Genomic DNA, 13,693 nt, shown 5'->3' on the forward strand with positions numbered 1-13,693 from the left:
AAACACGCAGCCCGTCACCTCTCCAGCAGGGGTTCCCCTCCTCGACACAGGTCCCGCTGCTGCCTCAGTTGCACGTCTGCTGTTCCAACACGCCTGCCCTGTGATGGCTGTCTCTGGTTCGTTGATTAAAGGATCAGCAGTCGCCCCCGTAGCATGCTGATCCCCGTACGGGCCACCAACATTATGTTACAGGCCTTCGATGGGGTCTGTTTTTAAACTGTTTTTTTTAACAGAAAAGCAGAGACAGGAGACATCAGTTGCGTTCGGTCTGCAGGCTCTTCCTCGTCTGAGGCACAGAAGCGTTGCAACGGCCTATCGCACTCAGCGCTATCTCCCCCTTGTGGCAATGCCACGCAATTACATTGTCCATAACTCTAAATGAAAAGTGCCATATCACCATAAAATCAGGTCTTTTACATCAAAAACAATCCACAAAAAAATTATAATTGTGACCATACACTTGTGGGCGTCACATACTCATTAAAGGTCTTTGCGCAAATACTTTGACCCCCCCTTTTTCCCTCGTCCACTAGAGCGCGCAAAGGGCACATGCATCCCTGCGCTTAGCTCGCTTGCGACTAATGAAAACGTGATGGCAACAGCAACATACGTGAGTATTTATACTGCCACCACCAATATTTAGCCACCATCTTCGATCCTCACTCTGAGAGCTTTACATGTAATCAAAGTAAAATAAAAAACACAAATTCAATGCTCTCTAAATATCATTTGTATTAAGCCTTTTGGTTCTTAGTCAACACACAAGGCTAAGTTGTTAAAGGGTTAACCTGGCAGGGCTGAGAATGTTGGTTGCATTCGGACCCTGCTCAGTATACAGCTAATCTGCTCTTCACTTAAGCTGGGCATACAGTGTGCAATTTTTTTCAGTCGCATTATTTAACTCCTGCTCAAACTGTACGACTGGTTAGAATTTCGTAGGTCACGATGCAGGGTCTCACACTATACGGCCCGATGCTCTGATGTGACCTGAGTGCTCACACTGTGCGTCCATAGCATGAAGCTTATAACACAAAATCTGTCTCTCGCTCTCCCTCTCTGTCTTTCACTCACACAGACACACACCACCATCAATTTTGCTAAATTGCTAATGAAAAACATTGATCAGGCAGCTGTGATTGAGCAGCAATGTCCATCCAACTATTTTCACGGTTGTTGGTTGTGATAATTTTGTGAGGCCACATAGAAAAGGCTCAGATGAGCTTGCCAAAGTTCTACAAGTTGTGCCTCCATCACTTGTGTCCAGATCACACGCTGCACTGCCATGCTGCGCCGTCTTTTCACTTTCATTTCTGTGTTTGCGCGTGCGCAGTGTGAGAGGCTGCGGTGACACCCTTACGACGGCTGACAGGATTTCAAACAGGTTTGATTTTCTTACGACGAAACGATTGATGATCGGGAGCTGGTCGTGAGGTGTTAATTGCTTCTCGTTACCCCATGTATACTACACAACACACGATTAAGGCGAAACTCAGGCCGATCGCACACTGAATGCCCAGCTTAATACTGGGTATAGAGATTGAAAATGTGAAGTCATTCTGGGGTAAAACCGCAAAGGATTCTGGGAACGAGTGGCAAGCGGTACTAGCGCACGCAGGCTTTCACATGAAAACAGTCCCACAACAATAAAAAGAAACAAAAAATGGCAAGAAGGTGTTGTATTATTAACTGCAATAGCCGGTCGCATGACAGCCACGGGAAGCCGACGGGTAAAGAGATCAGTTGTTATCGGATTACGTCGTGGAAGAGAAATTGTTCAAGCCATGTTTCCGAAGTAACAACGATGGATGGCCTGGATTGCAGCAATTCGAAGACCAAATATAACATTCCAGAACACTCCAGCTCACATGTTAGTCTGCTTCAAGCATTCCAACAAAGGTAAGTCTTCTGTTGTAGTTATTACACAATTTATCATAACATAATTGTTGATGTAGGTAGGTTACAAATAAGTCTTATATTGATTTGAATTGAATTCGTTGCGCTATGCTGCTTTGTTCACTGTGGCTTTGCGGGCTAATGTTTGTGTTTTGTAGGAAAACCAGCCTACAAAATGCTGGAATGCGATCCAGACTGGGCACCCTCTATCAACCTGGGTCATACCGAGTTTAAAGCTGCTACCACAGCAAGATTTGATCGGTTAAGAGAGAGAGCGATATCAAAACAGCCACGAAACATCCCGCATATATGTGCCCAAGTGTTGTATTGAAGCAATCAAGTGATAAATAACTGTTTTCCAGTATGTTGTTTTGCAATTTTTTTTTTTGCATTGTTGTTTTGTTTTTTACCGAAGCAGCTAATAAAGCATAATGCAATACAATTTTGCCTCTTTCTTGTAAGATTCTATAATAGAATGAAACAATAATGCCAGTTATAAATAAAGACAATAAATTGAATGAATTACGAAACACTCATTTTATTTCTATTAGATCTGAAAATGTTGTGTAATACTACAACCTGAAACGACAAATAGATTGCGTTGGCCTGTACAGGAGATAAAGGAAAAAAAAAAATGTAACAACAGCTGTGAAATGGAATAGTCCAAATCACCAAAGTAAACTGGACCTGGGCTTGTTGCAGGGATCTGAAGTTAATAAACGTGAAGTGCATACACTCACACTTAGGACCATATAATAATAAATATGTCCGTGATGAAAGTTGGGCAGCACGCTAACGTCCTTACTCCACTCTGTATGCTTGTATGGGTCTGACCCTTTCACTCCTTTGATTTTTTTCCTCGTCCTTTTTTTTTTTGCCTTTTCGTCAAGTCTGTCTTTGTACGTACCTGCGTTGTTCTCCGTCGTTTTGTACATAACTGTTTTTGGGGCAAATAAAATGCAAGTAGGGATTAAAACCGCAGAATTAATGATTACCGGTGCTGGAAATGCTAGCGCTTGATGCAGTGTTTTGATTTTGTTGCCACGGGTACCCACAAAGCAATGCGCGAAAGTCGCGTGGTCTGTCAATCTCTGTCTAACCCTAACCCTGACTCACTTCTCAAATATCACTGTGTGTGTCTCCTATATGATATATTTAACTGACATTTTTTATTGTAACAACCAACAATTTATACAGGAAAATAATGACTATTAACAAGGTTGCCCAAACTTTTGCATCCCACTGTATCTTTGAGATCCCTTCCCAGATCCCTTAACACCCACTCACATTCACTCACAGCCTTTTGACCCCCCTTGGCTCATGTGATTAGGAAGAGGATCACTAGGAGGACCACAGTTCAGCTTGTTCCTTTTAGTTTTAGTCATTTAAACTTGTTGCGCTTGGACCTTAAATTCTTCCTGTACCACTGAAAATAAACTTCTAAGCTCTAATTAAAATCCTACATTAGTAATATTTGTTTAGTTATTTTATTAAGACTGTGAAAGTTTCACATACCTTTGCTGTGTATCTTTATTCCAGATGGTATCCAGCAGTCTGAGCCTCTTCTGCCCGGGCCAGACGATGATGCTGTTTTGAGAAGTCTTGACAAACAAAGACACAGGTGATAATGGGAAAAATTGAAAATGAACAAATGTGACAAATATTTCAAGAGCACCGTGCAAGTGACTCAAGTACTGACACTTTTATTGGCAAAGTTAAAAGTAGAAAACATTCAGGTACCTGCTGCCAGCTTCACAGTTGTGTAACTGTCTTTTTAAGCAGCAACAGGGACAACCAAAAGTAAATGTATCATTAAAATGTATATTTAGATGGAGAATTTTGGAGTGTTTCTCACCATTTCACTATGATCTGAGTCCAAATTTCAAATTAAAAGCTGTTTCACTTTATTGTTTGCTGATTTGTGATTAAAGCTGTAAAGCTTACCAGTATTTTATTTTGCTTTATTTTTCATTATTTTTAAAATATGAATTAATTGTAGTCACATTAATTAATATCATGTAAATTATTTAAACTGTATTTAAGCAAAAATATAGAATAACCATGGTGGGATGGTGGTTAGCCCTGTTGCCTCACAGTAAACGGGTTCTTAGTTCGATTCAGGAGTTTGCATGTTCTGGTCCTCTGTGTGTCGGTTCTCTCTGGGTGCTCCAGCTTCTTCCCACAGTCCAAAAACATGCAGTTGGTGGGGTTAGGTAAATTGGTGGAGACAGCGGCTCAGAAGCAAAACACCTGCACTCACCCGGACCATGACACAACTGCTGTTTTAAAAAGCAGCTGAGACCTCAGATCCTCAAAGGGCATCAAGTAAAAGAAAAGTTCACAAACTGAGGAATCTTCTTTTGCGCTAAACATGAACTCTGAATTTTGTGGTGTTTCAGGATGATAACTACTCCAGTTATTCTCTCGCATTGGTTTCACATTTTCTCAATTAGATTTGAGTGAGATCCTGAAATGAAGACAAAAGAAAATAGTTTGTTCAACAAAGTTTTCTTTATAATAATAATCTTTGGTTTGTTCATATGTTGCATGTTAAAAACAATGAATTATCATATCTCTATACTTCATTTTTTGTGTTCGAAAAAAAAAGAAGTTTGGTCTTCCAAACGGATAAATAGAAATTTAATTTATTTTAAGAAGGAAAGAACAAAGTTGTATTTAGTAAAAATCTTCAGTTTTTCACAAAGTAAACATTAAAAATATTTTATGAATACTTCAAACTTCAATTAACTACAATTAACACTACAGATCTATATCACTTCATTTGTTTGTTTATTTTAAAAAACAAAAACAGAAATATTTAGTCAAAAAGACAGATGTAAATGTAATCACAGATATGTTTAAAAATGTACAAAATGATGATTTAAAAAAGTGTTATGAAGGCATCTCTGCTGAATTCTATGTTAAAGTTTATTAAGTGGAACAAATCAATGCAAATGCAGAGAGCACAGAAAAGTTTACATTTTCATGTGGAGAAATATTTTTATGGATAAAAATATTAGTGAGCAGTGATAGCCTCTATGGCTAACCAGAAACGGGAAAGATCACCGAAAAAAAAAAAGATCCCAAGGTACCACCCATAATGTCTGACTAACAGCTAATCTTTGTGCGGCACAGAAATTTCACAATATTGCTGCAGAGAAAATACAATGGAAACTATAATGCAGATTTAAACCCACAATATGAAAGATTTGAGTCTATTTTAGTTTAATGAACCCAGCAGTATCTCCGAAATTGTGGTAAAACCAGAGTCCAGCATAGAGCGGCTGAGTGAATCTGGTCTGAACTCTGTGGAGGAGAGTCATGGTTTTAGAGACGCTGTAGAAGGACAAAATACCTGCTCTGTGATCCAGGTACACTCCTACTCTGGAGGACCCATGACCGGAAACTGGAGTTTCAATGTTGTTATGCCAAAATGTATAACTGTTTTTGGAACAATCTAATGCCCAAGATTTGTCATTACGCCCAAAGGCACATTCATTCCTCCACCAAGCTCTGCTAATATTCTTGTATGCGACTGCTATAATAACTCTCCCTTTTCTCTCCACCTCCCAGTAACAACGTTCAGTCAGACTCTCTTTACTCAGGACCTGAAACATTCCAGTGAATTTGTCTGGATGATCAAAATAAGACTGTTGCTGTTTCATAAATGTTGCTTTTCTGTTCTCGTCTGATAATAACAGATGTGGGTGTGCTGTGTTTGGATCCAGTGTGATTTCATGTGAATATTTTAAGAATCCAGCTCTGGTCTTTGGCTCTGGTTGTGACAGTAAAACATCCACTTCAGTGACTGTCAGTGAGATGTTTGTCCATTCCTCTCTCAGAATGTCCTGTAGTTTATCTCTGACCTCTGACACAGCTGCTGTCACATCCTCAAAGTAGCTCAGAGGACGGATATTGATGCTGGATGAGTCTGTAGACTCACTGAGTGCTGACAGTGAGGGGTAGTTGTGTAGAAACTGGATGTGATCCTCTGTGTGTGAGAGCTGCTTCAGCTCAGCATCTTTCCTCTTCAGCTCAGTGATCTCCTGCTCCAGCTTCTCCTCAAGCTCTTTGACTCGACTCACTTCAGTTTCCTGCTGGGATCTGATCTGCTGCTTCACATCAGAGCTTCTTTTCTGGATGAGATGGATCAGCTCAGTGAAGATCTTCTCACTGTGCTCCACTGTTTGATTAGCAGACTGATTGATGGCCTCCACCTCCTGTTGAAGCAGCTTCACATCTTTCTCTCTGTCCTGGATTCTCTGCTGGATGTTTTGTCGACTCACCTCCAGCTCTCTCTGCCTCTCAGTCCTTTCTGCTGCAGCTGAGACTGTGTCGTGGCCTTTATGTTCATCCACAGGGCAGAGATAACAGATACTCTGCTGATCAGTACGACAGAACATCTTCATCACCTCATCATGACGAGAGCAGATGTTCTCCTGGAGCTTCTTGGAGGGCTCCACCAGCTTGTGTTTCTTTAATGGAGCCACATCATAATGAGGCTGAAGGTGTTTCTCACAGTAAGAGACCAAACAGTCCAAACAAGTTTTTACAGCTTTTAGCTTCATGCCAGTGCAGAAATCACAGGTCACATCTTCAGGTCCAGCATAGCAGTGATCAGCAGGAGCAGCTTGGAGTCCAGTCTTCTTCAGCTCCTCCACTAAATCTGCTAACATGGTGTTTTTCATAACAACAGGTCTCGGTGTGAAGGTCTGTCTGCACTGAGGGCAGCTGTAGGTTTTCTTCTCCTCCTCTCCATCCCAAAAACCATTAATACACTTCATGCAATAGTTGTGTCCACAGGGAATAGTCACTGGCTTCTTCAGAAGATCCAAACAGATAGAACAAGAGAAGGTTTCTTGGTCCAGCTGAACTCCTTTCTGTGCCATTTTTCCCTCTTAGTGTCAGTGAATGTGTGAGTTTCACTTCCTTATAAATGAAACTAGTCTGAGCTCAGATCTAAACAACATGAGTCAGCTCTTCTGCGTCACTGCATGTTGGTTACAGCCATGTTCAAAGTGCAGACCTGAAGGGGAGGGAAGAAGGATAATATATTGACAGACAATAGGTGCTGAGTCAGAGAGCAGGAAGAGGAGGAAGGGTCATCAGGCTATGATTAGTTCTAAGAAGAGGAAAAATGTGTGATTAGTACTTCTTATAACAGAGCTTGTTTTGCATTTTAAACTGTTTTACAGTGTGTTTTAAAAGCTCTTTTAAAATAATCTGTGCATGCGCTAAATCAATTTTATCTTATTCATTTCAGTAATTCACCTATTCTTTATAAAGAGAGAACATAGTGAATAACTTGTCAAAACTGAGCTGAGAGCAAATATAGACCATATATTTTTTACATTTTAGTTACAAAACAGAAAATTCCAAATGCAACTAAAAGAAAACTGAGCAATAATAACAGAGATTTATAACGTCCTTTCCTTCATCCCACTGCAGACATCATCATCTTTTCCCACTGTTTGTTGTTCACGTTGCTTGTGACAGTGCAATCAAAGGAACTTTGCTTCAGTGACCATGCCCTTGGTACACAGTGGATATTCGTAAGGGAGTGGTTGAAGAACATTGCAGCTGTCATGCAGTTTCGTATGACTGACTTTTGCATTAACGAATCAGTAAGTGTTATTTGATTGGCAGGTTAAATGCATGGTGCTGGGTATAACTGTTAAAATTATATGTCTCATCTATAGATTATTCCAAACTTTTCATACTGTGTTGGTAAAATTATTTAGCACTAATTTAATAACAGCAGCTGTACTCTCCTGTGACAGTTACACCCAGCTGTATTAGGAATTCAGTTAAAGGACTGTTCTGCTTTTTAGTTTAAGTCTCGCTAGTTTTGCCGTATTTGTGCCTTACTATTAGCAAATTTGCGAGCCATAAGCTATGAAGCAAACTTATAGTGTACACGGACCCCTTGTGGACATTGTGAAACATTGTTTCTGTAATTTCTGACAGTTTATTTCTTATAACATATCTGACTATCAAGCTGAGACTAATTTTATTCACTAACATGATCTTAGAAAAGGAATGTGTCTCTAAATGTCTCTTATAGAGATATAATGTGTTGAACTGTATTTAAAAACAATTATATCAATGATAGATAATTGTTAACCATACTTTTGTAGTAATGTCTTCTGGTTATATGCTATTTATCCAAGTAAGCAGTAAATATTTAAGTAACAGTGAATTTTATTAATATTCCTTATTCATCACTTATAAGTACAACTTTTAAGTACAGCAGTGACATGCAACCCCAGTTTCAAATAAAAATTAGGACTGTGTGAAATGTAAATAAAAATAGAATGTAATGATGTGCAAATCTCATAAACCCATATTTTATTCACAATAGAACAAAGAAAACATATCAAATGTTTAAACATACATTTGCTATTGAATTTAAAGGTAAGCAACACATTTTAAAAATTAGTAAGCAGGCAGCAAAAGGCAGGAAAAGTGAGTGGTACTTAAAAGAAACAGCTGGAGGAACATCTTACAAATAAATTGGTTTAATTTTCTAATTAGTAACATGACTGAGTACAGAGGAGTATCTTAGAGAGGTAGCTTCTCAGAAGTGAAAATAGGCAGAGGTTCACAAATCTGCAAAATAAAACTGTGACTGCAAATTGTGGAATCATTTTAGAATAATGTCCTTTAACATAAAATGTTGAGAACTTGAATATATTATCTGCGATACATCAAAAGAGGCTGAGAATCTGGGGAGATCTATTTGGATCCTCATGCAGCACTGCATTCAAAATGAGGATGATTCTGTTATGGAAATCACTGCATGGGCTCAGGAGCACTTCCAGAAATCATTGTCTATAAACACCATTCATCATGCCATCTACGAACCCAGGCTAAAACTCATGCGAAGAAGAAGCCGTATGTGAACATGATCCAGAAACACTGCCATCTTCTGTGGGCTTAAGGTCCCTTAAAATGGACTGAGGCAAGGTGGAAAACTCTTCTGTCGTCAGATGAATCAAAATTTGAATTTTTTGGGGGAAAACATGGACATGGCATGCTTTGGATTAATGAGGATCACTGGCTTGTTCTCAGTGCTCAGTTCAAAAACCTGCTTTTAAGATGGAATTGCCTATGGAACTGGCAGCTTACGCATCAGGTTTATACATCAACAATGCTCCCTTCCAGACGACGGGCTTTTCAGGGAAGGCCTTGCATCAGCTAGACAATATTAAACCACATACTGCATCTATTCCAACAACATGGCTTTGTAGTAGAAGAGTCCAAGTGGTGAACTGGCCTGCCTGCAGTCCTGCCTGCAGACATGGCAAATGTTTCTTTCATCCACTGAAAATATTTTGCATATGATGAAGTGAAAAATACAAAAATGGAGACCCAGGACTGTTCAACAGCTAGAGTCTTCCATCAGATCTTCTATCAGAGAAAAACAGCAGCTTCACAGTCGTGAACTGAGGAGACCAGAACAAAAGAAGACGGAACATTACGCAGTGGTAAACATGGCTCCGTCCTGACTTTTCCGTTGCTGTCATCAATTTCAAAATTAGCGAATAAGCTAATGTTTTTTTTCTTTTTTAGAAACATGGCACAAGTTCCCATTTTCTTCTACAATGTCCCAGCGGGTTTAATTGGGGTTGTGAGTGTAGAAATTTTATATCCATTAACAAATAAAGGCAGTTGGCATCATAATATAATCTCATTTTCAGGTTTTAACATTAACTAAACTCAAGACTTTTAGTTTTAGTCATTTAAACTTGTTGCGCTTGGACCTTAAATTCTTCCTGTACCCCTGAAAATAAAGTTTAAGCTCTAATTAGAATCTTACATTAGTAATATTTGTTTATTTATTTTATTAAGACCATGATAGTTTTACATACCTTTGCTTTGTATCTTTATTTCAGGTTTCCAGATGGTATCCAGCAGTCTGAGCCTCTCTTGCCCGGTCCAGACGATGATGTGTTCAACCTCCTGACTGGTGCAGAGTTCCTCCTGTTCCTCTTTAATCTGAGGAGGCTCTGGGTCCTCCTGCTTCACACTGGAGCTCCTCTCCTGGTTACAGACCTGCTGGTCTGTGAGAACCTCCTCATCCTTACTCTTCATTCTGTTTTAAGAGGTCTTGACAAACAAAGAGACACAAGTGATAATGGGAAAAATTTAAAGTGAACAAATGTGACAAATGCTTCAAGAGCACCGTGTGAGTGACTCGAGTTCTGATACTTTTTAGCAAAGTTAAAAGTAGAAAACATTCAGGTAGCTGCTGCCAGCTTCACAGTTGTGTAACATACAGCTGGTGGGGTTAGGGAAATTGGTGACTCTACATATGCCCATAAGCATGGATCTAAGTCAGAGGGATGAGGGAACCACAACAGGAACTTGACCTAATTATATAATCATAATAATATTCACAGTACTAATTATTATTATTACTGTTGTTGTTATTTAACTCCACTGTTGAAACAGTGGACAGCTTTCACTGTCTTGGAATCCAGGGAATCAAAGACGCTACTCATACAACTGCTGTTTTAAAAAGCACCTAGACCTCAAATCCTCAAAGGCCATCATGTAAAAGAAAAGTTCACAGACTGAGGAATCTTCCTTTGCGAAAAACATGAACTCTGAACTTTGTGGTGTTTCAGGATGATAACTACTCCAGTTATTCTCTCAGAGTAGTTTCACATTTTCGAAATTAGATTTGAGTGAGATCCTGGAATGAAGACGGACGAAAATAGTTTGTTCAACAAAGTTTTCTTTATAATAATAATCTTTGGTTTGTTCATATGTTGCATCACGACTAGAATCATTAAAGCTATACATTCATAATACCTCATTTGTTTGTGTATTAACCCCCCACCCCCAGAAAACTTTGGTCTTCCAAACAGAAAAATATAAATGTAATTTATTTTAAGAAGGAAACAACAAAGTTTTCAGTATTTTATATATTATATAAATAAATATAAATATTTAGTGTTTTTAGTATCTAATAAAAAATCTGCAGTTTTTTCACATTAAACAAAAATAAATTTGTAGATATGTTTAAAAATGTACAAACTGATGAAAAAAAAAATTGTGTTATAAAGGAAGCTCTGCCGATTTCTTTGTTAAGGTTTATTAAGTGGAAGAGAAAAAACAACATACAAATCCATCAATACAAATACAGAGAGCACAGAAAAGTTTACATTTTCATATGGAGAAATATTTTTATACATGAAAATACTCATGAGCAGTGATAGGCTACAAGGCTAAAGAGAAACAAGAGCTCCACTAAAACAAACAAGATGCTCAGGTACCACCCATAATATCCAACCGGTAGCTGACCTTTGTGCGGCGCACAAATGCCACAATATTGCTGCAGAGAAAATAAAATGGAAACTAAAATGCAGATTTGAACCTACAATATGAAAGACTTGAGTCTATTTTAGTTTAATGAACCCAGCAGTGTCTCCAAAATTGTGGTAAAACCAGAGTCCAGCATAGAGCGGCTGAGTGAATGTGGTCTGGACTCGGTGGAGGAGAGTCATGGTTTTGGAGACGCTGTAGAAGGACAAAATACCTGCTCTGTGATCCAGGTACACTCCTACTCTGGAGGACCCAACATTTGAAATGGGAGTTTCAATGTTGTTGAACCAAAATTCATAACTGTTTTTGGAACAATGTAGTGCCCAAGATTTGTCATTACGCCCAAAGGCACATTCATTCCTCCACCCTGCTCTCCTAATGTTCTTGTATGCGACTGCTATAATAACTCTCCCTTTCCTCTCCACCTCCCAGTAACAACGTTCAGTCAGACTCTCTTTACTCAGGACCTGCAACCATCCAGTGAATTTGTCTTGATGATCAAAATAAGACTGCTGATTTTTCATAAATGTTGCTTTTCTGTTGCCCTCTGATAATAACAGCTTCGTGTGTGCTGTGTTGGGATCCAGTGTGATTTCACATGAATATTTTAAGAATTCCGCTCTGGTCTTTGGCTCTGGTTGTGAATCTGGCACTAAATTATCCACTTCAGTGACTGTCACTGAGTTGTTTGTCCGTTCCTCTCTCAGAATGTCCTGTAGTTTATCTCTGACCTCTGACACAGCTGCTGTCACATCCTCAAAGTAGCTCAGAGGACGGATATTGATGCTGGATGAGTCTGTAGACTCACTGAGTGCTGACAGTGAGGGGTAGTTGTGTAGAAACTGGATGTGATCCTCTGTGTGTGAGAGCTGCTTCAGCTCAGCATCTTTCCTCTTCAGCTCAGTGATCTCCTGCTCCAGCTTCTCCTCAAGCTCTTTGACTCGACTCACTTCAGTTTCCTGCTGGGATCTGATCTGCTGCTTCACATCAGAGCTTCTTTTCTGGATGAGATGGATCAGCTCAGTGAAGATCTTCTCACTGTGCTCCACTGTTTGATCAGCAGACTGATTGATGGCCTCCACCTCCTGTTGAAGCAGCTTCACATCTTTCTCTCTGTCCTGGATTCTCTGCTGGATGTTTTGTCGACTCACCTCCAGCTCTCTCTGCCTCTCAGTCCTTTCTGCTGCAGCTGAGACTGTGTCGTGGCCTTTATGTTCATCCACAGGGCAGAGATAACAGATAATCTGCTGATCAGTACGGCAGAACATCTTCATCACCTCATCATGACGAGAGCAGATGTTCTCCTGGAGCTTCTTGGAGGGCTCCACCAGCTTGTGTTTCTTTAATGGAGCCACATCATAATGAGGCTGAAGGTGTTTCTCACAGTAAGATGCCAGACAGACTAAACAAGATTTCACAGCTTTAAAATTCATCTCAGTGCAGAAATCACAGGCCACATCTTCAGGTCCAGCATAGCAGTGATCAGCAGGAGCAGCTTGGAGTCCAGTCTTCTTCAGCTCCTCCACTAAAACTGCTAACATGGTGTTTTTCATAACAACAGGCCTCGGTGTGAAAGTCTGTCTGCACTGAGGACAGCTGTAGATTTTCTTCTCCTCCTCTCCATCCCAAAAGCCATTAATACAGTTCATGCAGTAGCTGTGTCCACAGGGAATAGCCACCGGATTCTTCAGTAGATCCAAACAGATCGAACAAGAGAAGGTTTCTTGGTCCAGCTGAAGTCCTTTCTGCGCCATTTCTACTCTCAGTGTCAGTGACTGTGTAAGTTTCACTTCCTTATAAATGAAACTAGTCTGAGCTGATGTTTCTGCAGTTAATGGGGCCTGTCAGCTCTTCCACGTCACCACATGCTGGTTACACCCATCTTCAAAGCTTAGATCTAAAGGGGAGGGAACACGGAAATACGTGGACAGAGAGGAGGTGCTATGTCACGCTTGTACAGATGCTGCACAGGACATAGGATGACACCAATATCACCTTCAGTGTCAGATAAAAACTATGTAGAGGGGGAAATGTACATACCGAGTCTACATTTGCACAAAACTCTACAGCAGAAGTGGCAAAAGTGCAGACATTCTGTACAGATACTAGTGTTAAAAATACTTCAGTAAAAGTAGAAATACTGATTCAACTTCCTTACTCAAGTAAAGGTGAAAAAGTAAGCAAGAACAAAGCAAAAGCAAAATCAAATAGTAAAAATCACAAAACAATAATGAAATCACTTAAACTTTACTTATCTAACTAACCTGCTCTGAGCTAATGCTGATTTTGTTCTTATCTTTTGTCAGGAGAGGTTGGTGGAAGGATGAGCACAACCAGGCCTAAAGATGCGCTTATCCCTGTGTTCAGTGTCGATGATCATCACCAATCAGGGAAGCAGCTGGGCATCCAGTGGAAGTATGATGTATATCAAAATCCTTCTGAATTAACCATGTGACACGGCAAAATGAGC

At 39.8% G+C, this 13,693-nt stretch overlaps 2 protein-coding genes across 2 annotated transcripts; both read right to left on the reverse strand.

Moving 5' to 3' along the window:
• Positions 1 to 4,670: 4,670 nt before the first annotated feature.
• On the reverse strand, positions 4,671 to 6,782 carry LOC120434266 (tripartite motif-containing protein 16-like). The gene has a single exon (XM_039602048.1). It carries the CDS (start codon positions 6,780 to 6,782, stop codon positions 5,109 to 5,111), a length of 1,674 nt encoding a protein of 557 aa, XP_039457982.1. The 3' UTR covers positions 4,671 to 5,108.
• A 4,156-nt stretch (positions 6,783 to 10,938) lies between these two features.
• Positions 10,939 to 13,038, reverse strand: LOC116311760 (tripartite motif-containing protein 16-like). Its single transcript, XM_031728968.2, has one exon. It carries the CDS (start codon positions 12,975 to 12,977, stop codon positions 11,298 to 11,300), a length of 1,680 nt encoding a protein of 559 aa, XP_031584828.2. The 5' UTR covers positions 12,978 to 13,038; the 3' UTR covers positions 10,939 to 11,297.
• Between the last annotated feature and the right edge of the window lie 655 nt (positions 13,039 to 13,693).

The sequence above is a fragment of the Oreochromis aureus genome, linkage group 18 (assembly GCF_013358895.1).
Source record: "Oreochromis aureus strain Israel breed Guangdong linkage group 18, ZZ_aureus, whole genome shotgun sequence".
Classification (NCBI taxonomy): Eukaryota; Metazoa; Chordata; class Actinopteri; order Cichliformes; family Cichlidae; genus Oreochromis; species Oreochromis aureus.

Excerpts from the sequence above, each read along its gene's own strand:
- LOC116311760 (XM_031728968.2), bottom strand. The coding sequence starts at position 12,977 with ATGGCGCAGAAAGGACTTCAGCTGGACCAAGAAACCTTCTCTTGTTCG.
- LOC120434266 (XM_039602048.1), bottom strand. The coding sequence starts at position 6,782 with ATGGCACAGAAAGGAGTTCAGCTGGACCAAGAAACCTTCTCTTGTTCT.